The sequence below is a fragment of the Bombus bifarius genome, unplaced genomic scaffold, assembly GCF_011952205.1.
Source record: "Bombus bifarius isolate JDL3187 unplaced genomic scaffold, Bbif_JDL3187 scf7180000008216, whole genome shotgun sequence".
In the NCBI taxonomy this organism is placed as follows: domain Eukaryota; kingdom Metazoa; phylum Arthropoda; class Insecta; order Hymenoptera; family Apidae; genus Bombus; species Bombus bifarius.
In genome coordinates this window covers 637100-656717 of record NW_022884518.1, presented here as the reverse complement: position 1 = coordinate 656717, position 19618 = coordinate 637100, and the positions used below count along the sequence as shown (strand labels likewise).

The 19618-nt window shown below is 42.2% G+C and overlaps 1 protein-coding gene across 1 annotated transcript in view; it reads left to right on the top strand.

Moving 5' to 3' along the window:
• The first annotated feature begins 757 nt into the window (after nucleotides 1–757).
• The window catches only part of LOC117211063 (LIM/homeobox protein Lhx9), an 82268-nt gene continuing 63407 nt past the window's right edge, over nucleotides 758–19618 (top strand). Inside the window, exons 1-2 of the mRNA XM_033454634.1 lie at nucleotides 758–1126; nucleotides 9094–9302. Of these exons, the coding sequence (XP_033310525.1) occupies nucleotides 758–1126; nucleotides 9094–9302 (578 nt within the window). The remainder of the gene's footprint in view (nucleotides 1127–9093; nucleotides 9303–19618) is intronic.

The window sequence follows — 19618 nt, the reverse complement described above, 5'->3', positions numbered from 1 at the left end:
ACCGAAAATATTTGCAGGATTAAAGGTTCTTGCAAGCTAATAAGATTCGGTTTATGGTGGGGCCTTAGGTTTATCGAGGGTCTGTCTAATGGTGCTTGGGCCTTGACGGCCAGAGATTGAAGAACGTCGCACGGACCGTTTCAGGCGACATAACATAGAGTGTTTTGAAAATTCTAGAAGGAAAGTCAGGGCTACGAAAGTCTTGGTACGAGTTCGATAGCAAGCCATTCGCAGACCTTCCGCTCGTAATTTTAATAACTTTTATGAAGCTTTCTCTAATAAATATCATGATACAACTCGTACATCCATGTGGCTTAGTGACTATTAATGCACGACCTAACGCGTAATGTTACCGTGGCATCACCGGTTGCCATAACGTCGTATCTTATACCTTTAAAACTTGTCAAACACTCATTATAAACCAACTTGAATACCGCTTACCTCGTCTTTATAACACTTTCCAACCTGTGACGTCCACCTGCAACTGTAATCCACGTTACCCATCAATACCCATAGCCATTGCCTATAAATACAAACAGCCCCGCAAACAACCTTCGGAATCACCTGTATAACCTTGTTTTTTCTCGTTTCAGGTTGCAGTAGAGAGCCGGAACAAAATATCCGGTTCGAACAGTGCCGGTGTTCAGTAAGCTACCGTAGGCCAGTAACTGTTGTTTTTCGTTGTGAGAAGCAGTCGGTGGGCTCATTGGGCCCACCCTTTCCACCGAGCAAGCTGGCGAGCGCTTTAACCGCTGGTATGAACCCCCACCATCCGGGCCATTCCGCAGCCTACCCGCATCATCCCTCGCTTTCGAGCAGTCCGCATCATTCCGGGCCCCATCACGGCTACAGTACTGGCGGCGGAGGCGGTGGGGGTGGCGGTGGCGGCACCACAACAACCCCAGACCTACCAAGTCCCCATTCGCCGCCTCATGGGCCATCAATGGACCCAGCCACCCCCTATGGTTCCCTTCAGCCTGGACAGGGCATGGGCAGCAACGGACATCATCACAGCGGTGCTGGAATGATGACCGATCATCCACATCACCCCGGACACCCACACCCCCACTTACCGGGACATCCTGCTTATCCACCGGTCAATCACAACAACAATTGTACGCTTAAGGTAAGTTTGTCAACTTATTGAGAAGATCGTAGCGTAGTAATTTATTTAATCTTACAAAGTGCGCGTAATTCGAACCTATGCCACGCCGAGTAGCGTATAGCTTTTGGCATTTGAATCCATAAACATAAAAAACACTTTTCTTTCTCATCTCGAATCCCGAAACGTATCTGTAAAATTGCTCTGATCGTAAATTAAATCACTCTGTAGATGGTTTCTTCAGATTAATTTCATATCTTCAGTTCTCAATTGGTACAGAGAAATCATGCGAGTAGCGTAATAATTTATTTAATTTTGCAAAGTCTGCGAAATTCGAACCGGTGTTACCTCGAGTAACGTGTAACTTTCGACATTTGAATCCATAAACATGAAAAAGTCTTTTCTTTCTCATCTCGAATCTCGAAATGTATCCGTAAATTTGATCACATCGCAAATTAAATCATTCTATAGATGGTTTCTTCAGATTAATTTCACATCTTCGGTTCTCGATCCGTACAGAGGAATCATTCCCCGTATCATTGTATTGAGAGTTGATGCGAGTAACGTAGCAATCTATTTAATTTTGTAAAGTTTGCGAAATTCGAACCTGTGCTACGTCGGTATCGTATAACTTTCGACATTTGAATCCATAAACATTAAAAACTCTTTCCCTTCTCATCTCGAATCTCGAATCTCGAATCTCGAAATGTATCTGTAAATTTGATCACATCGTAAATTAAATCACTCTATAGATGATTTCTTCAGATTAATTTCACATCTTCAGTTCTCAATCCGTACAGAGGAATCATTCCCCGTATCATTGTACTTCCTATTCGCTTTTATTATCCCATTCGTTGCTATTCTCTCCCCTTATTCTTGTTCCCGACGACCGTTACAGAATCAAACGGCGAATGAAATTAAATTAAAATCCCTCGTTAATGAGGCCTGGTCGAGTGGCGTTCGTTTCCCGCCAACTCTGTTCCATCGAAGGGGAGGAAAGGAGAGAAGGAACGGTCCGGTCTTGGAAGCGTTTCGTACCGCGAAACGGTTCTCCTCGTACGATTAAAATGCACTTTCTACGCTGGCTGGTCGCGCGACGATGGTCACGAGAAAAAGTTTTCAACCGGAAACAGCTGGAACGTGTACGCGGCTCATTGTTCGCGTAATAACCAGCGTCGGCCGTTCATTACGTAAGTTCATTCCCTCTGCACTGTCTAATTTCTCCTAAACAATAATACTTCTCATTTGAAAAAATGTTAATCGTAGGCGACAATTATATACGTAACCTGAGAATTATTGATACACCAAATATATCCATATTTTAATACTAGAACTACAAAAGTGGTCATAACGTTCAATTCCTTCATTACAACAACGCACTTTTACAAATTCCAGTAATTGTTCATCAAGTATGTATACATACAAAGTCTTACATTTCTTTTATTACCGCAGCAAACTTACCCCGAGTAACCAGATTAACCCATGCACCCTAATATGCAAATATTTGCACCTTGATCGTGTCAATAGATTAGCGTGTGAAACGACTTTTCACCTCGATGCGAAATCAGTGTGACGTACAGGTGCGATGAGCTATACCTTTACAAGTAACATTGCATGGGTCGGTAACGAGAGTGACGAACGAGAGAATCGCGGCAGCAGGGTCGCAGGCTAAAATTCAGAAGACATTATCCGTCTACGTGACCCTCACTTAGCTCGCCATTGACAAACGTAACAATATAGGCATTTACCATGGAGAAATATAATTGAATAGGGGCGGAGGGGAACTGGAGGAGGCCAGGCTGCCCCCTGGTTGCCTCTTTCCCTCGAACGCCGCCCCCTCTTCTCTCCGTGCAACGTGTTTCACTCCATAATACTTAGCACGATCTCTGTTCCACGTTCCCCTACCACGTATCTTTGTCCTCGTTCGGCCTGGCCGGAGCTATGGATGGGTCCCGTCCCCTTTCAACGTTAGTTAGGTCCTTTCTAGGCTCACCTTTTTATTTCCCCCACCAGCAGGCCCACTCCTGCTGTGGCTGGCTGGGTTACCTGAACCCGGGGCCTCTCGCAAGGCATTCAGAGGCCCAAAGCAGCCACGGACCAGTCAGTTTGCTGCTGACTTCGGTCGGGACCGGTTCGTCTTTTTCCTCTGTTCGTGGCGCGTGCTCTCTCACCTTCTTCCTTGCTTTATATATCCGTCTTTATATACACCGTTGCTCTGTGTGTCTTTCGCGCGCTCTGTGACCGCTTTTTGCGTTGTGTAATCGCGATCGTCATCGCTACCACGCGTAGTGGTTTTTGGGACCGATCACCGTGTATATAGCTTGGACTAAGCCCACGGGATGCTACACTCGGCGCGTTACAACGAACCAGGAGAAGCTTGTTGTCGGTTGCCGACGGCAACGCAACTTTGTCGCGACGCGTAGATTCCAAGAACAACGTGCTCCGTGCGGGTCCGTGGAAATATATCGTGTTTCCTGAATGGTTCTTCGTGGTGGTTGGTGCAAGGTGGTTCAAACAAGGTGTATACCAAACAGAATTTATTTTCGTGTTGGCGATTCGAACGAGAACGAATTATATCAGTGCCCGCGTGAATACGTGAGAAGTGCTTGAGGACGATCATTTTCGGGTACTGTGTCGAGGGAGCCTGTTGGTGATCATGGAGGTGCACGCGCATCACTACAGCGCCATCGCGTCACGGATGAACCAAATGAAATGTTTCACCGGAGATAAAATTGTAAGAGCCAAATTATAATATTACTTGGTCTTTCGTCATTTGGATGATTTCTCTGTGGTATTCATTGCGACAAACGTGGCAATATCTGCGAACTAGTTGCACAGTGGAAGCTGTGGTTTGCTTATTTCGTCCTGAATATTTTTCGTAACCCTAAAGTATCTAGAAGTGAATCCATACCATCGTTACATAGCTTTTCGTGTTGCATAAATTGTACGAATAATTAACGTGGATCAATGAAATAAAAAAAAAGAAAACCGTTCAACGTTCGCTGATTCTGAATCGATTTTCAGTTGCAAATTTCGAGGCTGGACGTTCGAATTTCGTCAGAATCTGACCGGGGACGTTCGACAGTGATCCTAGTTGAAGCAAATTGCCCGGACGACTCCGGCAGTTCCGATTGCCTTGATTTGTCCCGATGCTCGGCTGTTTCCGATCTCAGCCTCGCGTTAATGGTATCGTTGTGAATCGAACGTTCGTATTAGCCACGTTCTCCCGCCTAAATATGCATATTCATCGATCCATCCCTTTCTCTATCCCTTTTTATCTCTTCCATTCAACGAAAGACAATACACCATGCTTTTTTGCCCGTGTCGCGAAAATGGTTCTCATTAGGGAAGCTGTGGGGGGACTAATTAAATTTTTCCAACAAGCTAACGATTGCGCAACGCAGAGAACGTTTCTCCTGTGTTTGTTTAATACGACGCGTCGCTGCTTACGTTCACTCTCCCCTCCCCCTTTCTTCTGCTCTCCGAATTTTTCCCTGGCAATTTGCTTCGACTCGTTGCCTCGGAACCGTAAGAACAATCGAATCCACGATGATCAACGTCGTCTCTTGTTCCCTACTGCATTGTGACTCACCTCCTACGCGCAATTACGCGAGTTTCATTCGATTATAGTAACTGGACGATCGTAATTGCGTGGTAATTGCGAAAGAAGTGTCGTTAGGTCGAGGCAAAAAGTGAGAAGGAAAACGATTTTCCTCGTTGATCGAACACGAGCACCAAGTTTACCGTGCGATGCTAGTTCTTCGATAAATTACCGCCGCTGCACGCGTCGCTTTCTAAGAAGACACTTTTTTTTCTTTGTTGACGTTTACTCGGACGAGCCACCTTGAACTCTCTCACACTTCTAGTCTTTTTCTCTTTTGCTCTCTACTTGTTGTTGCATTTTCTACCTTTCTTTCGCGGACTCGCGTGGACAGAAAGGTCGTTGTCGCGATATCTCATGAGATGCAAGTGGAACGATAAGCCACGCGATTCTTGTAAGCAAATTACAACAACGATTTTGCAAGAAGTTTTCCATGGAGATCAAAGTTCGCGGAGAACTGTAGCGCCAATATCGGCCTCGATTTTGAATTTACGGCGTCACGTTCGGTGTCTCTTGGTCCTTTCGTTTGTGCGTTCTTCAAGTCCAGGCTTGTTCCGCCCGATTATCATAGAAATCGTTCCAGTAAATCAAGCAACGGCCTCGGAACCAGTTGCGCGCTCGCTGTTTTTCGAAGCTTCCACGCTGGTACGCGCGACCGCTCATCGCGCAGTCGTCGCGCGTGTAATAACGCTCGACTCGGTCAGAAATAGTTTCGTTTCACCGAACAGGTTGCAGGAGATGACGGAATCTGGAATAGACTCGCTAAATTTGATCGGTCTTGTGGAAACTGTTTTTTTTTTTTCTGTTGACTGATTGAATCATTCATTTCCGGAATAAATCGATTTTATAATATTGGAAAATTACTTATAGTAAAGTAATATAGTTAAAATTTTGGTTAAACGACCGTTTTCAAATTTCTCTTTTCTATTGTTACACGAAGAACATGCCAATCTATGAAGCCTATAAGACTTTTTTTCGGTTCATTTGACGATAACTATTTATGGTGATATATTGGCCGGAAAGTTCGTTTCGATTTACATTTCAATTTTATATACATTTATTGAATTGTATAGGTTCAATTTTGTTACACAACCTTCCTTCATCTTTCACGCTACTCGTATACATACTCTAACGTCCAATTACACGTTTCAAATTCTTTAAGTTTCAATTTTAATAGGAGGAAAAATATGCACGTTAACGTGTATCATTTAGACACTCGAAATTGATTTCCTCTAGTTGAACAGTGAACCGAAGAAAAAGCTTGAAGTGGCCGGTCTTTAGCATGGCTCACTCGAATCCGTTTAGAGTTTATTATGCGCTTGACAGAAATTAATGACGTTCATGACCGGCAAGAAAAGGTACGTCGCTTGAATTCGGGCTTATTGAAACGACACTCTCCGCTTCCCAACAAATTGGAAGCGTCTAAATGTGCAAGTTCCCAGAAAACGTGTACTTGGGCCTGTCTATATTTCTTTTTTCCTTTTCAATTTCCTGTAATAAAAGATTCGCCTTAAAGATAACCTACCCCTTAATTGTTCCGCGCGTTAGTCACGCTTCACGTGAATTTTTACTTTGAAACAGATTACAATCGCGGTATGGTGCCTCGAATTTATCCACCGAGAATCCACGCGATGGAACACTCGATCAAACGAACGAAAATTTCGATGGCGACACTACCAAATGTCCTGTCCTCTAGCGTTTTGTCATTTTTCAAGATATACAATGGCTCACGAGAATATTTTAACATTTATGCATACCTTTCGTGAATATGATTATATCTGTTACGCCAAACATTTTGAAATTTTATTAGCGCCATAATGTGTTTAACGAGACACGACTGTCACGACGATTGGTAAAATAACAGAGATGCTAATGAATCCAAGATAAACGAAATATCCTTTATATACTTGGACAAAATATCACGTAGCTTCTATGTATATACAAGTTCAGATTCGTTACCGCTATAAACAATGACAGTGGACTCTCGTTACTGTGATATTTCAAAGCCATGAATTTTCAGAATGTTTTGTATAGAACACGTAACGTATATAGGAAAGGTTTCTACAAATGTCCAAATATTAGATTGTTCGAGAAGTTTCTTTCGTTTTATGAGGAAATAATGGACACACAATGTTTTTTGTTTTATATTATTTTGTCGAATTACGTGCGATCCATTTTGTTCTATTGAGATAAACACCGCGATATTTCACAGACTTGGTTTCACGTTTGTATGAAGGTGCATAGTTGTAAAAAACACGTTTGTCAAAGGAAGACACTTTCCGGACAATTTAATACCTTCGTGAGCTATTGCGTGTACACTAATTATACCGGTTGCTATGAAATAATAATTAAATGTCGCCGATTTAATAAAAAAAAAAAAAAAAAAAAAACGAAGATAGGAGAAGGTATACTATGGAAGTTAGGTTTTCTCGAATATTTCGAAATGATGTGGTAGATAAGACGTTTCAAGGAGAGACAATAGAGCACGTACAGTATTCTCGTGGAAGCTCCTTACATCGAAAGGTTGCAATGATTTTCCCGGTGCAGAGCTGAGCAGCGACAATTCTCAGCTTGGTTTATCTGATAGCCGTATATTTTAATAATCAGCGACGTCGACCACGATTATTCACGCTTACCGGCGTTTACATAATCGAGCGACTAAGTGTTCGCCGAGATTGCCCGCTTGACGCTTCACGATGATTTATCGTCAGTTAATGACTTTCGATTTCGTATTAATTATAGCAATGCTTCTCTCTCTTCCTCCTCCTCCTCTTCCTCCTCGTTCCCTCTTTCCTGGTAATAGAAGTACCGTGAATCGTCGCGGGCTCGCGTTGCAACGTGTTATTACGCTTAACATTTTCGTTGTGTAATCGGCCGGTGGACACTCGATAAAACAGCCAAAGTCTTCGCCGATTAAAACAAGAAATACCGCGCCGTTTAATCGATCTGCTAATGTGTCTTTACGTAATTACGCTCACATGTAATTGCGCTCACGTTAATGGGTGCTCGCTTGTTACGAAATGGTGAAAAAGTCGCGCAGGAACAATGCGATGATTTATTATCTTCCAAATGTAAATTTCGTACTTTTGTCTTTTTTTCTGATTCCATTGGAATAATGAATAAAATTTGTAGAATGATACTGTGTAAGTCATTGTTATATTGTCCAACTATGGGGAAAGGCAGGTTCTATTAAAGAACCAATTTGTGGTAAATCAGCTTAGTGATAAATAAACTTTTATAGCTTCAGCCATTAACATTACAAACGATAGTAGGTACTTCATAATACGCTTGCTGTTTTACTTATTTGTGTTTAATATGGTTTGTTTAAAATTACTATACTATTGACTCTTTTTAGTGGAATTTATATTTTACTGTATGCTTCGTCATAAGTCAAGGCACAAAATGTTCGTAATTATTCAAAGATACAAAGTAACTCGTCGTACATTTCTTTACAGTTGTTGCCTTCACGGTTAGACCGTATTATGTCCTTATTAATCAAAATTTCATGTAGATACTACCATTTTGCAAATTAAGGAAAACCAAAGCTTCATTATTTTCTTCGTGTTATCTGTTTTTCTTCATTCCATTTAAAATATTTCATCATTTTGTAACGGGTCTGTATAATGCAACTTCACCTAAAGTAGAAAGCTCGAGGAATTTCATTCATATTTCAAGACATTTTGAAAAATAAGAGAATACTAGATAGGAAATTCCGTTTTAGCTGAGGAAGGCAATATATATAGCTCCTTTATAAAAAAGAATTAAAATTTCTGTGCTTCATATCCTGTTTTCTGCGCACATAAAATACACCGTGCGAAAATTTAGGAAAATGTATATGTTATACTTCGTGTATTCTTTTGTCCTGTAGCAGAATATCAATTGGAAAGTGTTCCATGTACTTTCACGTGTATCCATGAAAGTAGCATTCGCCAGTTTGTTTGGACAAATCAATTTCCACTTCGCGCCGTTTGGTTGGAGAACTTCGCAGTTCTCAGTGCCGCAAGAAGTTGAAGTCACCGAGTAACTTCGTTGCTTCCTAATTGCGTGAGCCAATTATTATTCGAGAACTTCTCTAGGAAACACGATTTCGAAATCCTGAAACATTATTTACTCTGCCTGGGAAAACTCTTGGAAAATTTACCAAAAATCTTCTATTATATTTCTAACCAGATTCCATTCTTTAATTTCCATATTGACCAATTGAAATCGTTCCGAATTTCAATTTACAAATCGTTTCAATATGATTTTCACTTTGCTGACAAATAATAATTTCTGGAAAAAGCGCCCGTAAGACGAAATAATAAATTGAATAAATTGACTTGCAAGTTTTAGAATTATATAAGGAATTATGCACATTACGATGAAACATGGTGTGTCCTTTTTGCTACAGCAAGAAGGCGGTCCAAGTGGTCCAACGGGGATCCAGCAGTGCGCCGGTTGCGGCGGTCAAATAGTCGAAAGATGGCTGTTGCTGGCGATGGATCGGTATTGGCACAACGGTTGCCTCAAGTGCTCGTACTGTGGTGCGGCACTGGCGGAAATCGGCCACTCGTGCTACACCAGGAGCGGCATGATCCTCTGCAAAAGCGACTACAGAAGGTAAGGATCGTACTCACTTCTCTTGAAAGTAGCCCAGCTAACCATTCAACTACCTAATGGTACGAGTATCGTTGCGAATTTGTGAAACGAACTACAAAATTCGTACGATCGCGAAATTCGTTTCCCAACCACACCAATATTTTTATATTTTCATGTATGAAAGAGACAAATTGAAAAATATCAATCACATATAATAACAATTTTCGCGTGTAGAAATTACACTAGTGAGGTGGTTATAACGTGTATGCGTATTTGATAAAGTAACGAGTTAAAATAAGTACAAATGCAGAGATAGTGTATGCCGGTTTTAATCGTCGCTCGTTCAATGCTACTAAATCAATCGAAGAATGGATAATAATACTAATGTTCATACATTTATATCAACAGACATTACCACAAAGGGTTAACCTTTTTTACCAAAGGGTAACTCTGGCTGAAGATTATAAGAAACAGCAATAACAATTTTCTATTTTTATGCAATATAATTTTTTAAGCAATGTTCAAAGTTCTTTTGCTTCTAGACTTTGTAACCCAAAACAACGTTATTAGTATTCAAAGAAACAATAACATGGGTCTCTGCCAGATTTGAATTTTCCGTTTCAACTTGAACTGCCGCTATACTAGGAAAGATATGCTATAATTAATCGATACTTTTTTTAATCGTTTTCGTCGTTAAAATTCTTCGGTTTCTATGTCATTAGCAACAGCAGCAGTAGTAACCTGCGAATGTTTATGTAAATTTGTATTTCTATGAGAAGTTATTAGTAGAGAATTAATTAATTGTTAGAGAAGTGAAACTCACATGGAGATGATAACGAGCAATTTTGAATATCCTATATACTTTTTGCGTATTATGCGAATTCAGAGTACTTGAATTTCCCATAAATGCATGAACGTCCGCAACCTAATCTTCGTTAAAATTCTTCCAACTTGATTATACAAAGTTGAATCGAGCGTTATCGTCAAGTGTTATAAATCTTTTCCCGTTTACTCTAATTTCTACAGAAGACATTTATTCAAGTACAAATTACGTTTTAGCGGTGCTATTATCAATTGTTGGAAACGCTGGCGTTACTTAGGGGGATGACCCGATTGCTCGCCTGAAACGTCCCAACTCGCAGCCGTTGATTGATCGCGAAACAGGATTACACGGCACGAACGTCGCGTTTAGAGCTTCATTAAATCGCAGACACGCAATTGCTCGACCGATTAATTCCGTGGCCGCGTATTCGTATCAGCCTGTTCGATTATTAAACGTGTCTGCACTAGCGGATAAGTAATACGATGAAGATGATAAAACTTTTAAGCGCCGGAAGAAAAAGAGGCGTGGATTACACGAGCGAAGTTGCATTGGCTCGCAACTGACATAGGAATTAACGATAATTGATACGTAACGTTTTCATGCTGATAAACGCTTACTACGGCTGAATTAATCGCACCACTTCCGGTGCATCGATGATCACCAACCGAACAGACTCGTTGGCGCCAAGTATCGAACAATCAACATTCCGCTGGCGCAAAATAGCTGCAATCTACGAAGCTGTCACTTCGCTGTGACACTTAGCCGTTGATTATACGCCGCTTCCTTCGTCCCTCTTTTCGAATACTGTCTTTGTAACAACGTGATGTTTTGCCCCGCTTCGCGACTCTCTTTGATCATACCTTTTATCATCGATTTCTCGAATAGATGGTTTATCATCGAGTGAACAGAGGTTCTTCATTTTTAGTTCGTTAAGTTTAAACGAAGGGAAAGTGGGAAACTTTGATTTCTGATACGGAGGCTATGGTAGGTTAAGCAAAAATTATGTGACAAAATTATTATAACGATCTTAATGATGTATCGATATAACGTTGAAAACTTTACAATTTTCAAAGTTGTTTGTTCCGCTATAATGTGATATCGGTCATTAAATTACTGATATTTAGAGTTGCATTATTGGCGAAGGTTTAGGATTCCAAACAATCTCGTCGATATGTCAAATCGATTCTCATTTTCGATAGATTGAAAAATTACCGAGATGGTCTACGTCGCGTTTGAAAACGGTTAATCGACGGAGACCGTTCCAAATTTAGAAGATTCGAGGTCAAAGCGCAATTTAATGAGAAACAGACGCAGAAGTTAGTTGGCATCACCTTAAAATAGATCGGCACAATCTGGCCGGGGCAGCCGGTGTGTACAGAATCCAATGAGTCTGTCCGTATTCTCTTTTTTCCTTTGTCGACCTATTAATTCGCCGCGAAACGATGCTTCTTTTCATCTCTGATTAAACCTGGAAAATATATGATACAGTCTTCGAACGAGCGAGCGTGATGAAATAGATACTGAAACGTAATTTGTTCTCGTTATTGATCACAGCATATATATAATCTGATAAATTTATGGTTGATTCTCATTAAGTAGATTGGATGGATAAATTAATATTTCGAAAGTTGTATTACCTGCCTTTTTTTCTCTCGATTATTTTTTTCTTGAGAGTTACGTAATTGTTGGAGAATTGACAAATTAGATAAACATGAAAGAGAGTGACACGTAGTCGAAACGAATTGGCCAGCGTTCCGGGGATGGAACGAATTAATTAAACGGTCGACAATGAAGGAAAATATTCAGCCCCGTGGCAGTTCGAAGTAAAACGGGTCGGCTGGTCGTTATGAAATTTTATACTTCGTTTAATTAATTCCTTTATTACGATCTTCGACGGGGACTGGTTTCGTGTAGCGAAGGCTTTAAGGAACATTTGAAATTTTTACTTTGAAGAGATCGTAAAAATATCACAGATCATAATCACAAGAAGATTAATACATGTAATTATACACAAGATCTAGTGCAAAATTAAAAATTTAATGATTAATACCTTCGTTGGTACAGGCGTTTCATTCCTCTAATTAATTTATTTCATCATTCGTAAATAATATTACAGATTCATAACTGTTATTTTATTTTTTTGCATTCTTGGCAAAATGGCTTAAAAAACAAGATAACAGTAGATTGAAGAAAATGTTATTAAATGGAGACATTTTTAATGAAACATATATAATTCTACACATGAACACGAAAGGAGAACAGGTGAAAATTGAAAATTTTGTTTTTTCCTTAAGTCGCATTAATTGTAAAATTCCTTTAAACATTTATATTCGCGACTGTGCTAAACGTAGTCCCTTCTCATCCGTCATTCATACAATCCTGTGTATAAATATATGAAAAATCTATCAATCGATCAAAGGAGGAAACATTGAAACGTTTACCTTAGATTCCTCGTAAAAATAGAAAATCTCGTTTTCTATTGAATTATTGTGATTATAAGATTCCGCTGGACATTTGTATTCGTGGTCGTGTTAGTCGTGGTCCTTCCTTGTCGAACCAATCGCGAGAGACTCGTCCGCAGCAGCACACGTACGCTCTAATCTGTTAGCACAGTCCAACGATTTAGTCTAGCGTAGTATCAATATTTGATTACGAGGCGTCTCCGTCCCGCATGCCGGAATTGGAGACGGATTCGTCCATCCAGATGTCCAGTGGCGCGCGCGGTTCCTTCGTATTTCCGGAAGTCGGACGTCGTCCTAGAAATCGATCTCGCTGGAAACACAATGCGAGTAAAACTTGGCGTTAATTACGATCGCGTGTTTTCCTCGCTGATCTGTTTCGCAGGAAACTCATTTAGGATGTATATTGCAACTTGAAAGCTGTATATTTTGTTAGTGAAATTAAAAAAAAAGAAAAAGGAATAGAAACAAAATATAGAAAATGTATTATCACTGCGGATGGAGTTACACGAAGTAAGTTTGACTCTGTAAAGATCGAAGTTCCCGAGGAAGAGTTCGAGGCGACGGAAAAATTGAATCGAAAGAGGCAAATTTTGGAAAAGATGGTACGTCAGTGTCCTTGGATCGATCGTTCGAACTTTGAAGATGGAAGTGAAACTCCGAGAGAATAAGAGATATTTAAAATACATAAAACAAGATTCAACGTCATATTTCATCGCGGGAGTTCGACAGAACGAAAAGTGGTTCAATTTGCCGGCAACGATTGCCTCAATTTAATATCCTGTTCAGTTTGCTCGTTAGGTTACCCGGGAACTCGGAGCCGGCAGTATCGTTAAAGACAATCCTTTGACGGAACGACTCTCGCAAGACACAACCACGTCACGGTCCTTCTTCGTGTATACCCGTATGTGTATACTTGCGAGTCAGCCACGACAATTCGGGAGGCGGCCGCCTCCTGCCCCCTCATCTGCCTGCAAAGGCGTAACTCGTCGAGAAAATTTCCCCGTGAAATTTCGTAGGAAAAACAAGCCGCTATCCGAATTGAGAGAAGTAGCACTCCGGAGCGGAGTGACGCGACAGAAGCATCGACATCAGGCTTGCGGTAGGGGTTGCTAGAAGGGGGAGCCAGCTGAGAAAGAAGCGCGACGGACGGTGGGAGAGAGACGGTCGAATTGCACATCCGTGGATAGAAGGCGGCAGAGACAGCTGGTGTAAGAGGGAGAAAGAGAGGGATACCCGGAACAGAGGGAGAACCAGCGATCGACCGAGTGAATGGGGAGTAAAGGCGAAAGAGAAGGTTGATCCAGAGAGAAAGTGAGACAGGATAAGCGTGGGGAAGAAAAGAGAGACAGAGCGGAGAGATAGGCGAGGGTAGGAGGTAGTGGTTCGTTTCTTTTGGATTCAAGGAATGTTTCAATCAGTTTGATTGAAGGGCTGAGCCACGGCAAGAGGGTAAACTCGATTTACAGCCGTGCACGAGGGGTATGGGGAGAAAGGGGAAAAGAGGGAGCGAAAGAGAGAGAGAGAGAGAGAAAGAGAGAGAGGAAGATGGGGGAGTTTGGGTATAGGTATGGGAACGGTTCGAGTCGGGACACACGGGGTACGAAGGGTGGGTGGCTGAGTGGGTGGTAGTTTCGGGAGGAAAGAGGGAGGGTGGTAGGGTGGCGGGTGCCACAATCACCGAGATGCGTCCAATCACCCCCAGCCTCCAACGCCATCGGGTTTCGGGTGCACGGACGAGGACTGAAGGGATTGAAGGTGTACGGAGGGTGAAGGGGCATGGGTTGCGGAGTGAAGAGAGCGGCCAATCATCGCTCGGCTTTCCGCTGGAGCGACGTCGTCGTGGTGCTGGTTTGGCCTAGATGTGCAATCAGACCGCTTCAGAGCACCTCGCTCTCTCTCTCTCTCTTTCTCCACTTCTCCTCATCCTCCCGACCACCCCCTCCGCCCCACTCTCTCTGTGTCCCGCTCTCTGTTCACCGTTTTCTCTGATTCTCCTCGCTCCGTCTTTCTGGCCGAATACCAAATTCCAGCAATTTGGGTAGGTGGGTACTTTGTTGAATCAACATGATTGGGCTTGACGGAGCCCGGCGACAGGGTGCTTCGTCTGCCGTCGTGCCGCGATTCCGACCGGCTGCTTGCCGGGAGAGGACATCGCCGATGCGATCCCGCCATTTCACTTCCTAACCCTTTCGCGGTCCCGGGGACCGGTTTGTAGCTTGTAATTCCATTAAGAGTAGACGCGGTCGAGTGGCGTGCGGCTCTTCGCCCCGTTGTCACTTTGAGGGGCTGGAATGAAAAGAAAAAAGAAAGAAAAGCCGAACGGGTTCAGCCAGATCGGAGTACACTCGGGACGTTCTCCTCGCGGCGGTTTCCGCGTCGACACGCGATCAATGACGCGTTAGAAATCGATCTAATGCACACGATACACGAGGCATCCTACTCTTCGATGAAGGATTTCATCGTATCACCGTTGGTTATACATCGACGTACGAGTTCACCGGCAAAGGATCGTTGATCGTACGATCAACGCAGCATCCCGGGTGCAAAGAGCAGCGTGATACGCGCGAACGATCGTTCCTCGGACGGTGGAACGTATTTACAAAGTGGTGAGAGCGTAATAGAGGCTGGCACGCGAACGACGTGGCGGGACGAGTTTTCCGCATGACAGGAATCGCGATCGACGTGGTAATGGCAGCTTATCGCGCTGGTCGTGCGACAACACACGATCTGATGACGCGGCGCGCGCGGAGGAGGGTCACGGATAAGAGAGGGCAAAGGGTTGGAGAAAAAAGTCCGCTGAAGTGGAGGAGAAAAAGTTTAAGAAGAGGAAAGGGAAGAAAAACAAGCGACAAGAAACACGCTGCGAGAGGAGAAACACGCTGGTCGTGTCGCATGTATAGTGTATAGGAAGTGCGGGTTTGGTATGCAGGCAAAGTAAGAAGAAGAGTATTTCAGCGTTCAGACCGATGCGGGCTCGAGTGGTAGAGAACACGCGGACACGTACAAGCGGCCTGGTTAGTCGTTGGCTGCTGCCAACTATCGGGGTGTTGGTTTCGTGGTAGTGGTAGTAGTGGTGGTAGGTCGCTGAAGAAGTTTGAGGGTGGTGGTAGCAACGATAAGGGGTTCATTAGAGACAGTTTATTACTGCCTTTGAAGTCTCTCGCGTGTTGCCGTTAAGTCGCTCGATATCTCGTAATATCTCGCTCTAATCTCGCGAGGAGAAGTTAATTGCTACCTCCACCTCTGCCACCTTCTCACCTCCGACCTACCCATATTCGCTTCCCCGCCGGCTCGATCCTTGCGGAACCTCCCCTAACCCTCTTACTCTGTCTCTTCTACATCCAAGTCTCCCTACCATTCCTCTTTCTATTCGTTCTTTGCACCGCGTACGACGCTCATACGTGTTGCCTTTACAATTAAACGTTTAATTCGGGCCACTATCGAGACGATATTTTCATCCTTATTCCCCTACCGGTTCCACGTCTGCCGCTCTCACCCCCACGAGCCCCTTTTCACACCTTTCGCCTCGAAAGTTTCCTGTCCATGGTCAGCGACGTGTCCTGACCGCCGCAGTTCGTAATGCTTCTCGTGACTCGCCCGCGACCGGTGACTTCTAATTATTCCAATTCTCGGCCCACTGCTTCACGCTCGGCTTGCGTGGGATGTTCCTCGACCCTGGTTCGCCGAGAAACCGTTGCACAATGGGATCTGCTTAATACCGAGATAGTGGGATAATTAGTAGTTGCAGGTTGGTAGGTTTGACAGGTGGACGGAGGATTTTGGTTTTTAATTGTCAGACATTGAACCCCGGTCATTTTGACCGGACGCTGGTGCCCGAGTTGGTTTTCTTTGTTGGTTTTCTACTTTTTTATATTTGCGCTCTGGTAACTTTGACTATAATTCTAAGCGAAGTTTTGGAAGTCTTTTAACGAAATTTTTACAGAATATTCTTCGTACTGTGTACCTATATTTAAATAAGTCAGCAACAATCGATTTTTCGAATTATTAAAGATATTTCCGTTTTTAACTGTACTTGGATCCAGTTCTTATTCTTGGCATAGAATATACTAACGTTACAATGAGATTTCGTAGGATTTTATTTTATCAAAAATAGTATCGGTTTAAAAAGTAAAATGTACGAAGATTTTTATCAATAATTATATATGTGTATTTTGAACTATTTTGATTAGTCTTCGACATTATTAGAGTAGTCCGATTTCTGAGGATTAATAAGAGAAATTGTAACTTGTTATCGTATGATTACTATATACTGATTCGACTAGAAGCAGATCTTTAACATAGAATATAATACGATCTCCGACCGTGCCTCGTAAACGTATCTCGTAAGTGTTCATATCTCGTATAATTTGCTTTTTTTCTCTTTTTGGTTACGAGATTTTCGAGATGGGGGGCAAAAAGCGATCGTAAATTTCCTGTCCGATGCTTGGTAGGAAGTAACACGAGCGCTCGGCTCGAACGTGTCGTAATTAATTGTACGTTCTTTCGACTGCTAATCCCTGGAAACGGCTGTCTTAATGAAGGTAATATTTCACCGCTTAGCAAATAACAACGTCCGTTCTCCAGCGAGCGTATTGCTGTAATGACAGTCGATGCTCTAACACGACATTACCCTACATAATAATCACAGTAATATCTCCGTATCTAATCTAAAAAACAAGTTTCTATATAAAACAATCTCTTTAACACCTTAACGGACACGCGATTTTTAATCCATATACTTTGTCCTTGGAACCGCACTAGATTGGAATATAGTACATCGCCACGTTTAATTTTTACGAAATATTATATTGTATTTGAGTACTTTTTCTCCAATAATGTTATCCAAGTTATTCGCATCGTTGAAAATGTTTCAAGTTAGCAAATGCGTTATTTTAATCGTTGTAAAAAAATCTAGTAACACGACGATCAACGCGTTAAACGTTGTATAAATTTTCGATAGCTCCAACAAGGGAATATTCGATCTCATTTCAAAAAAATCACAACTTGTAATGTCAGAGAGGCCTTTCAAATGGCTCAGCGTGTATCGAATATCTTCGATATTTATTATCGTCCTAGTGGAAGCGCCTCAATTTTTCATTTGACAGCTTTTATAGTAAACCGTAGGTGGCAGAGTAACGCAAACACGACAAAACGGGGCCCGTGATTATAGCCTGTAACGGCAAGATAATGTTCGATCGGGACTTTATGGACGCAAAAGGTCCACCCCTGATTTTATTACCGATGAAACGGCGCATTTCGATATTAACTACTAACGCGGTCCCTCGATCGGGGATGGAATTTCTGTCGGCAATTTAGTCGAAATTCCGGACATCTGGCTAATAATGGTCGATAACAAACACGACATTATTGGGCCACCTTTGACGGCGTTAAGCTTTGTGTTCCCGTATTTCGACCGCGAACCGCGACGGCATATTAAGCGGCTCGACGCCGACCCTCTCCCTGCGAATACGAAATTCAGCTCAACTTCGTTTTGGGCCATACTGAATTTCTCATTTTTTCTTTTTTCTTTTTTTTGTAACGTATGATAGTCTTTGATGCGTAGAATATAAAAATACTAGTTTCTACGTATAACGTTTGTATGTAATTTTTATGTATAAAGTTCATTGAACAGTTTGCTTGGACGCCTCATAGACTTTAATTGGGTAAAGCTATTATGATACCGCTCTCTGTCAGCGTCTAATATTTTGCAGAACGCCAATTAGCTGATATCTATCAGACAGCAACTTATTCCTTAATAATATTAATCAAGTCATTTAGAAGTTACATTAATCAGTCTCATAAATTGAAAAGTCCAAACAAGCGATGTTGTGATGATAAATATTGTTTTTTAAATTTACGATATAGACCTATTGGGTTATCGATTTTCAAAGTGCCACAAAATCTGCTACTAAAAGACTTAGGTACGTAGGCATATCTTTGGACCAGGTAGGCTGTTGCTCTTTTTTAATTGTTATATCAAAGTACGTTCTTTTAACTATTAAATAATATCAAGATGAGAAAGTGGAAGAAACTGTACTTATATGCTTCGTCTGTAATCTTCAGTATGTCACAAAAGCGTCACAAATTCGTGATATCTGAAAACGAAGTTGAGCCAGAAAATCTGCAAACGCGCCTGCAACAGTTCTCCGTTACTTTCGCCTGGATATGAATTCTTTCTCAATGATTTCTTCATGGACTAATTGAAACGTTCCGCGATAGACGGGGCTAATTGACGCGCACGTATCCCGCGGCACTCGCCAATTGCATAAGCAGTTTCCGTGGCTAACGTGTAGGTTGAGCAATAGGCGCGCGATGCGATCGGTAACGTTTCAGAAAACACGAGGAGGCGAGAGATCGTCGTGCGATGTACCGTATGAGAATCGACGTTGAGGAAATCGCGAAGTGAACCGGTGAAGGAAAGATAACGAGGCGAGCGTCGCGCGGCTAATTGCCTCTCCTCGTTCTCGTTGCTTCGTTTGCCTGTCGAGCACCCAACGATTCGTCCTATCGAGGTCGTGAAACAGCCTCTCGACTTTCGTAAAGGAGTGTGATTTGAATGGTGTGCTCTTTTCTAGAGCACTGAATTGAGAATGATCTGTTTCCATAATGTGACTATTATAAGCTTAGTTGTTATTGGCTGGTACGAAATGCAGTTATAAGATGTTTTTGATAATTATAGCGAATTATTGTTTTCATGATGATAATTAATAATTGATATGAGGTGGATAGGATGTAAGGTCAATTCACATCAGAGACCAGGCCACACACCGCGGACAGGATGGCATCCAGATGTCTGCACATCCTTGGCGCGTACCCTCAATAGTCTTAAGTACCCACCAGGGGTCTTGAAATTTTCGTAGTTAAGGTCCTTCGGACCAAGCGAGTATCTCTTGTCTTAGATTTCCTTTTACGTTTATTGTCTAACACGTGTTAGCATAGAAAGTTGGTTTTCTTCACATCTGGTATATTCTGTTAGCAACTTTCTCGCGAGGGCGGCTAAAACTCTTCCTGGTCCACCAACCGTCTTATTATCCAATCGGAGACGGTGTCTA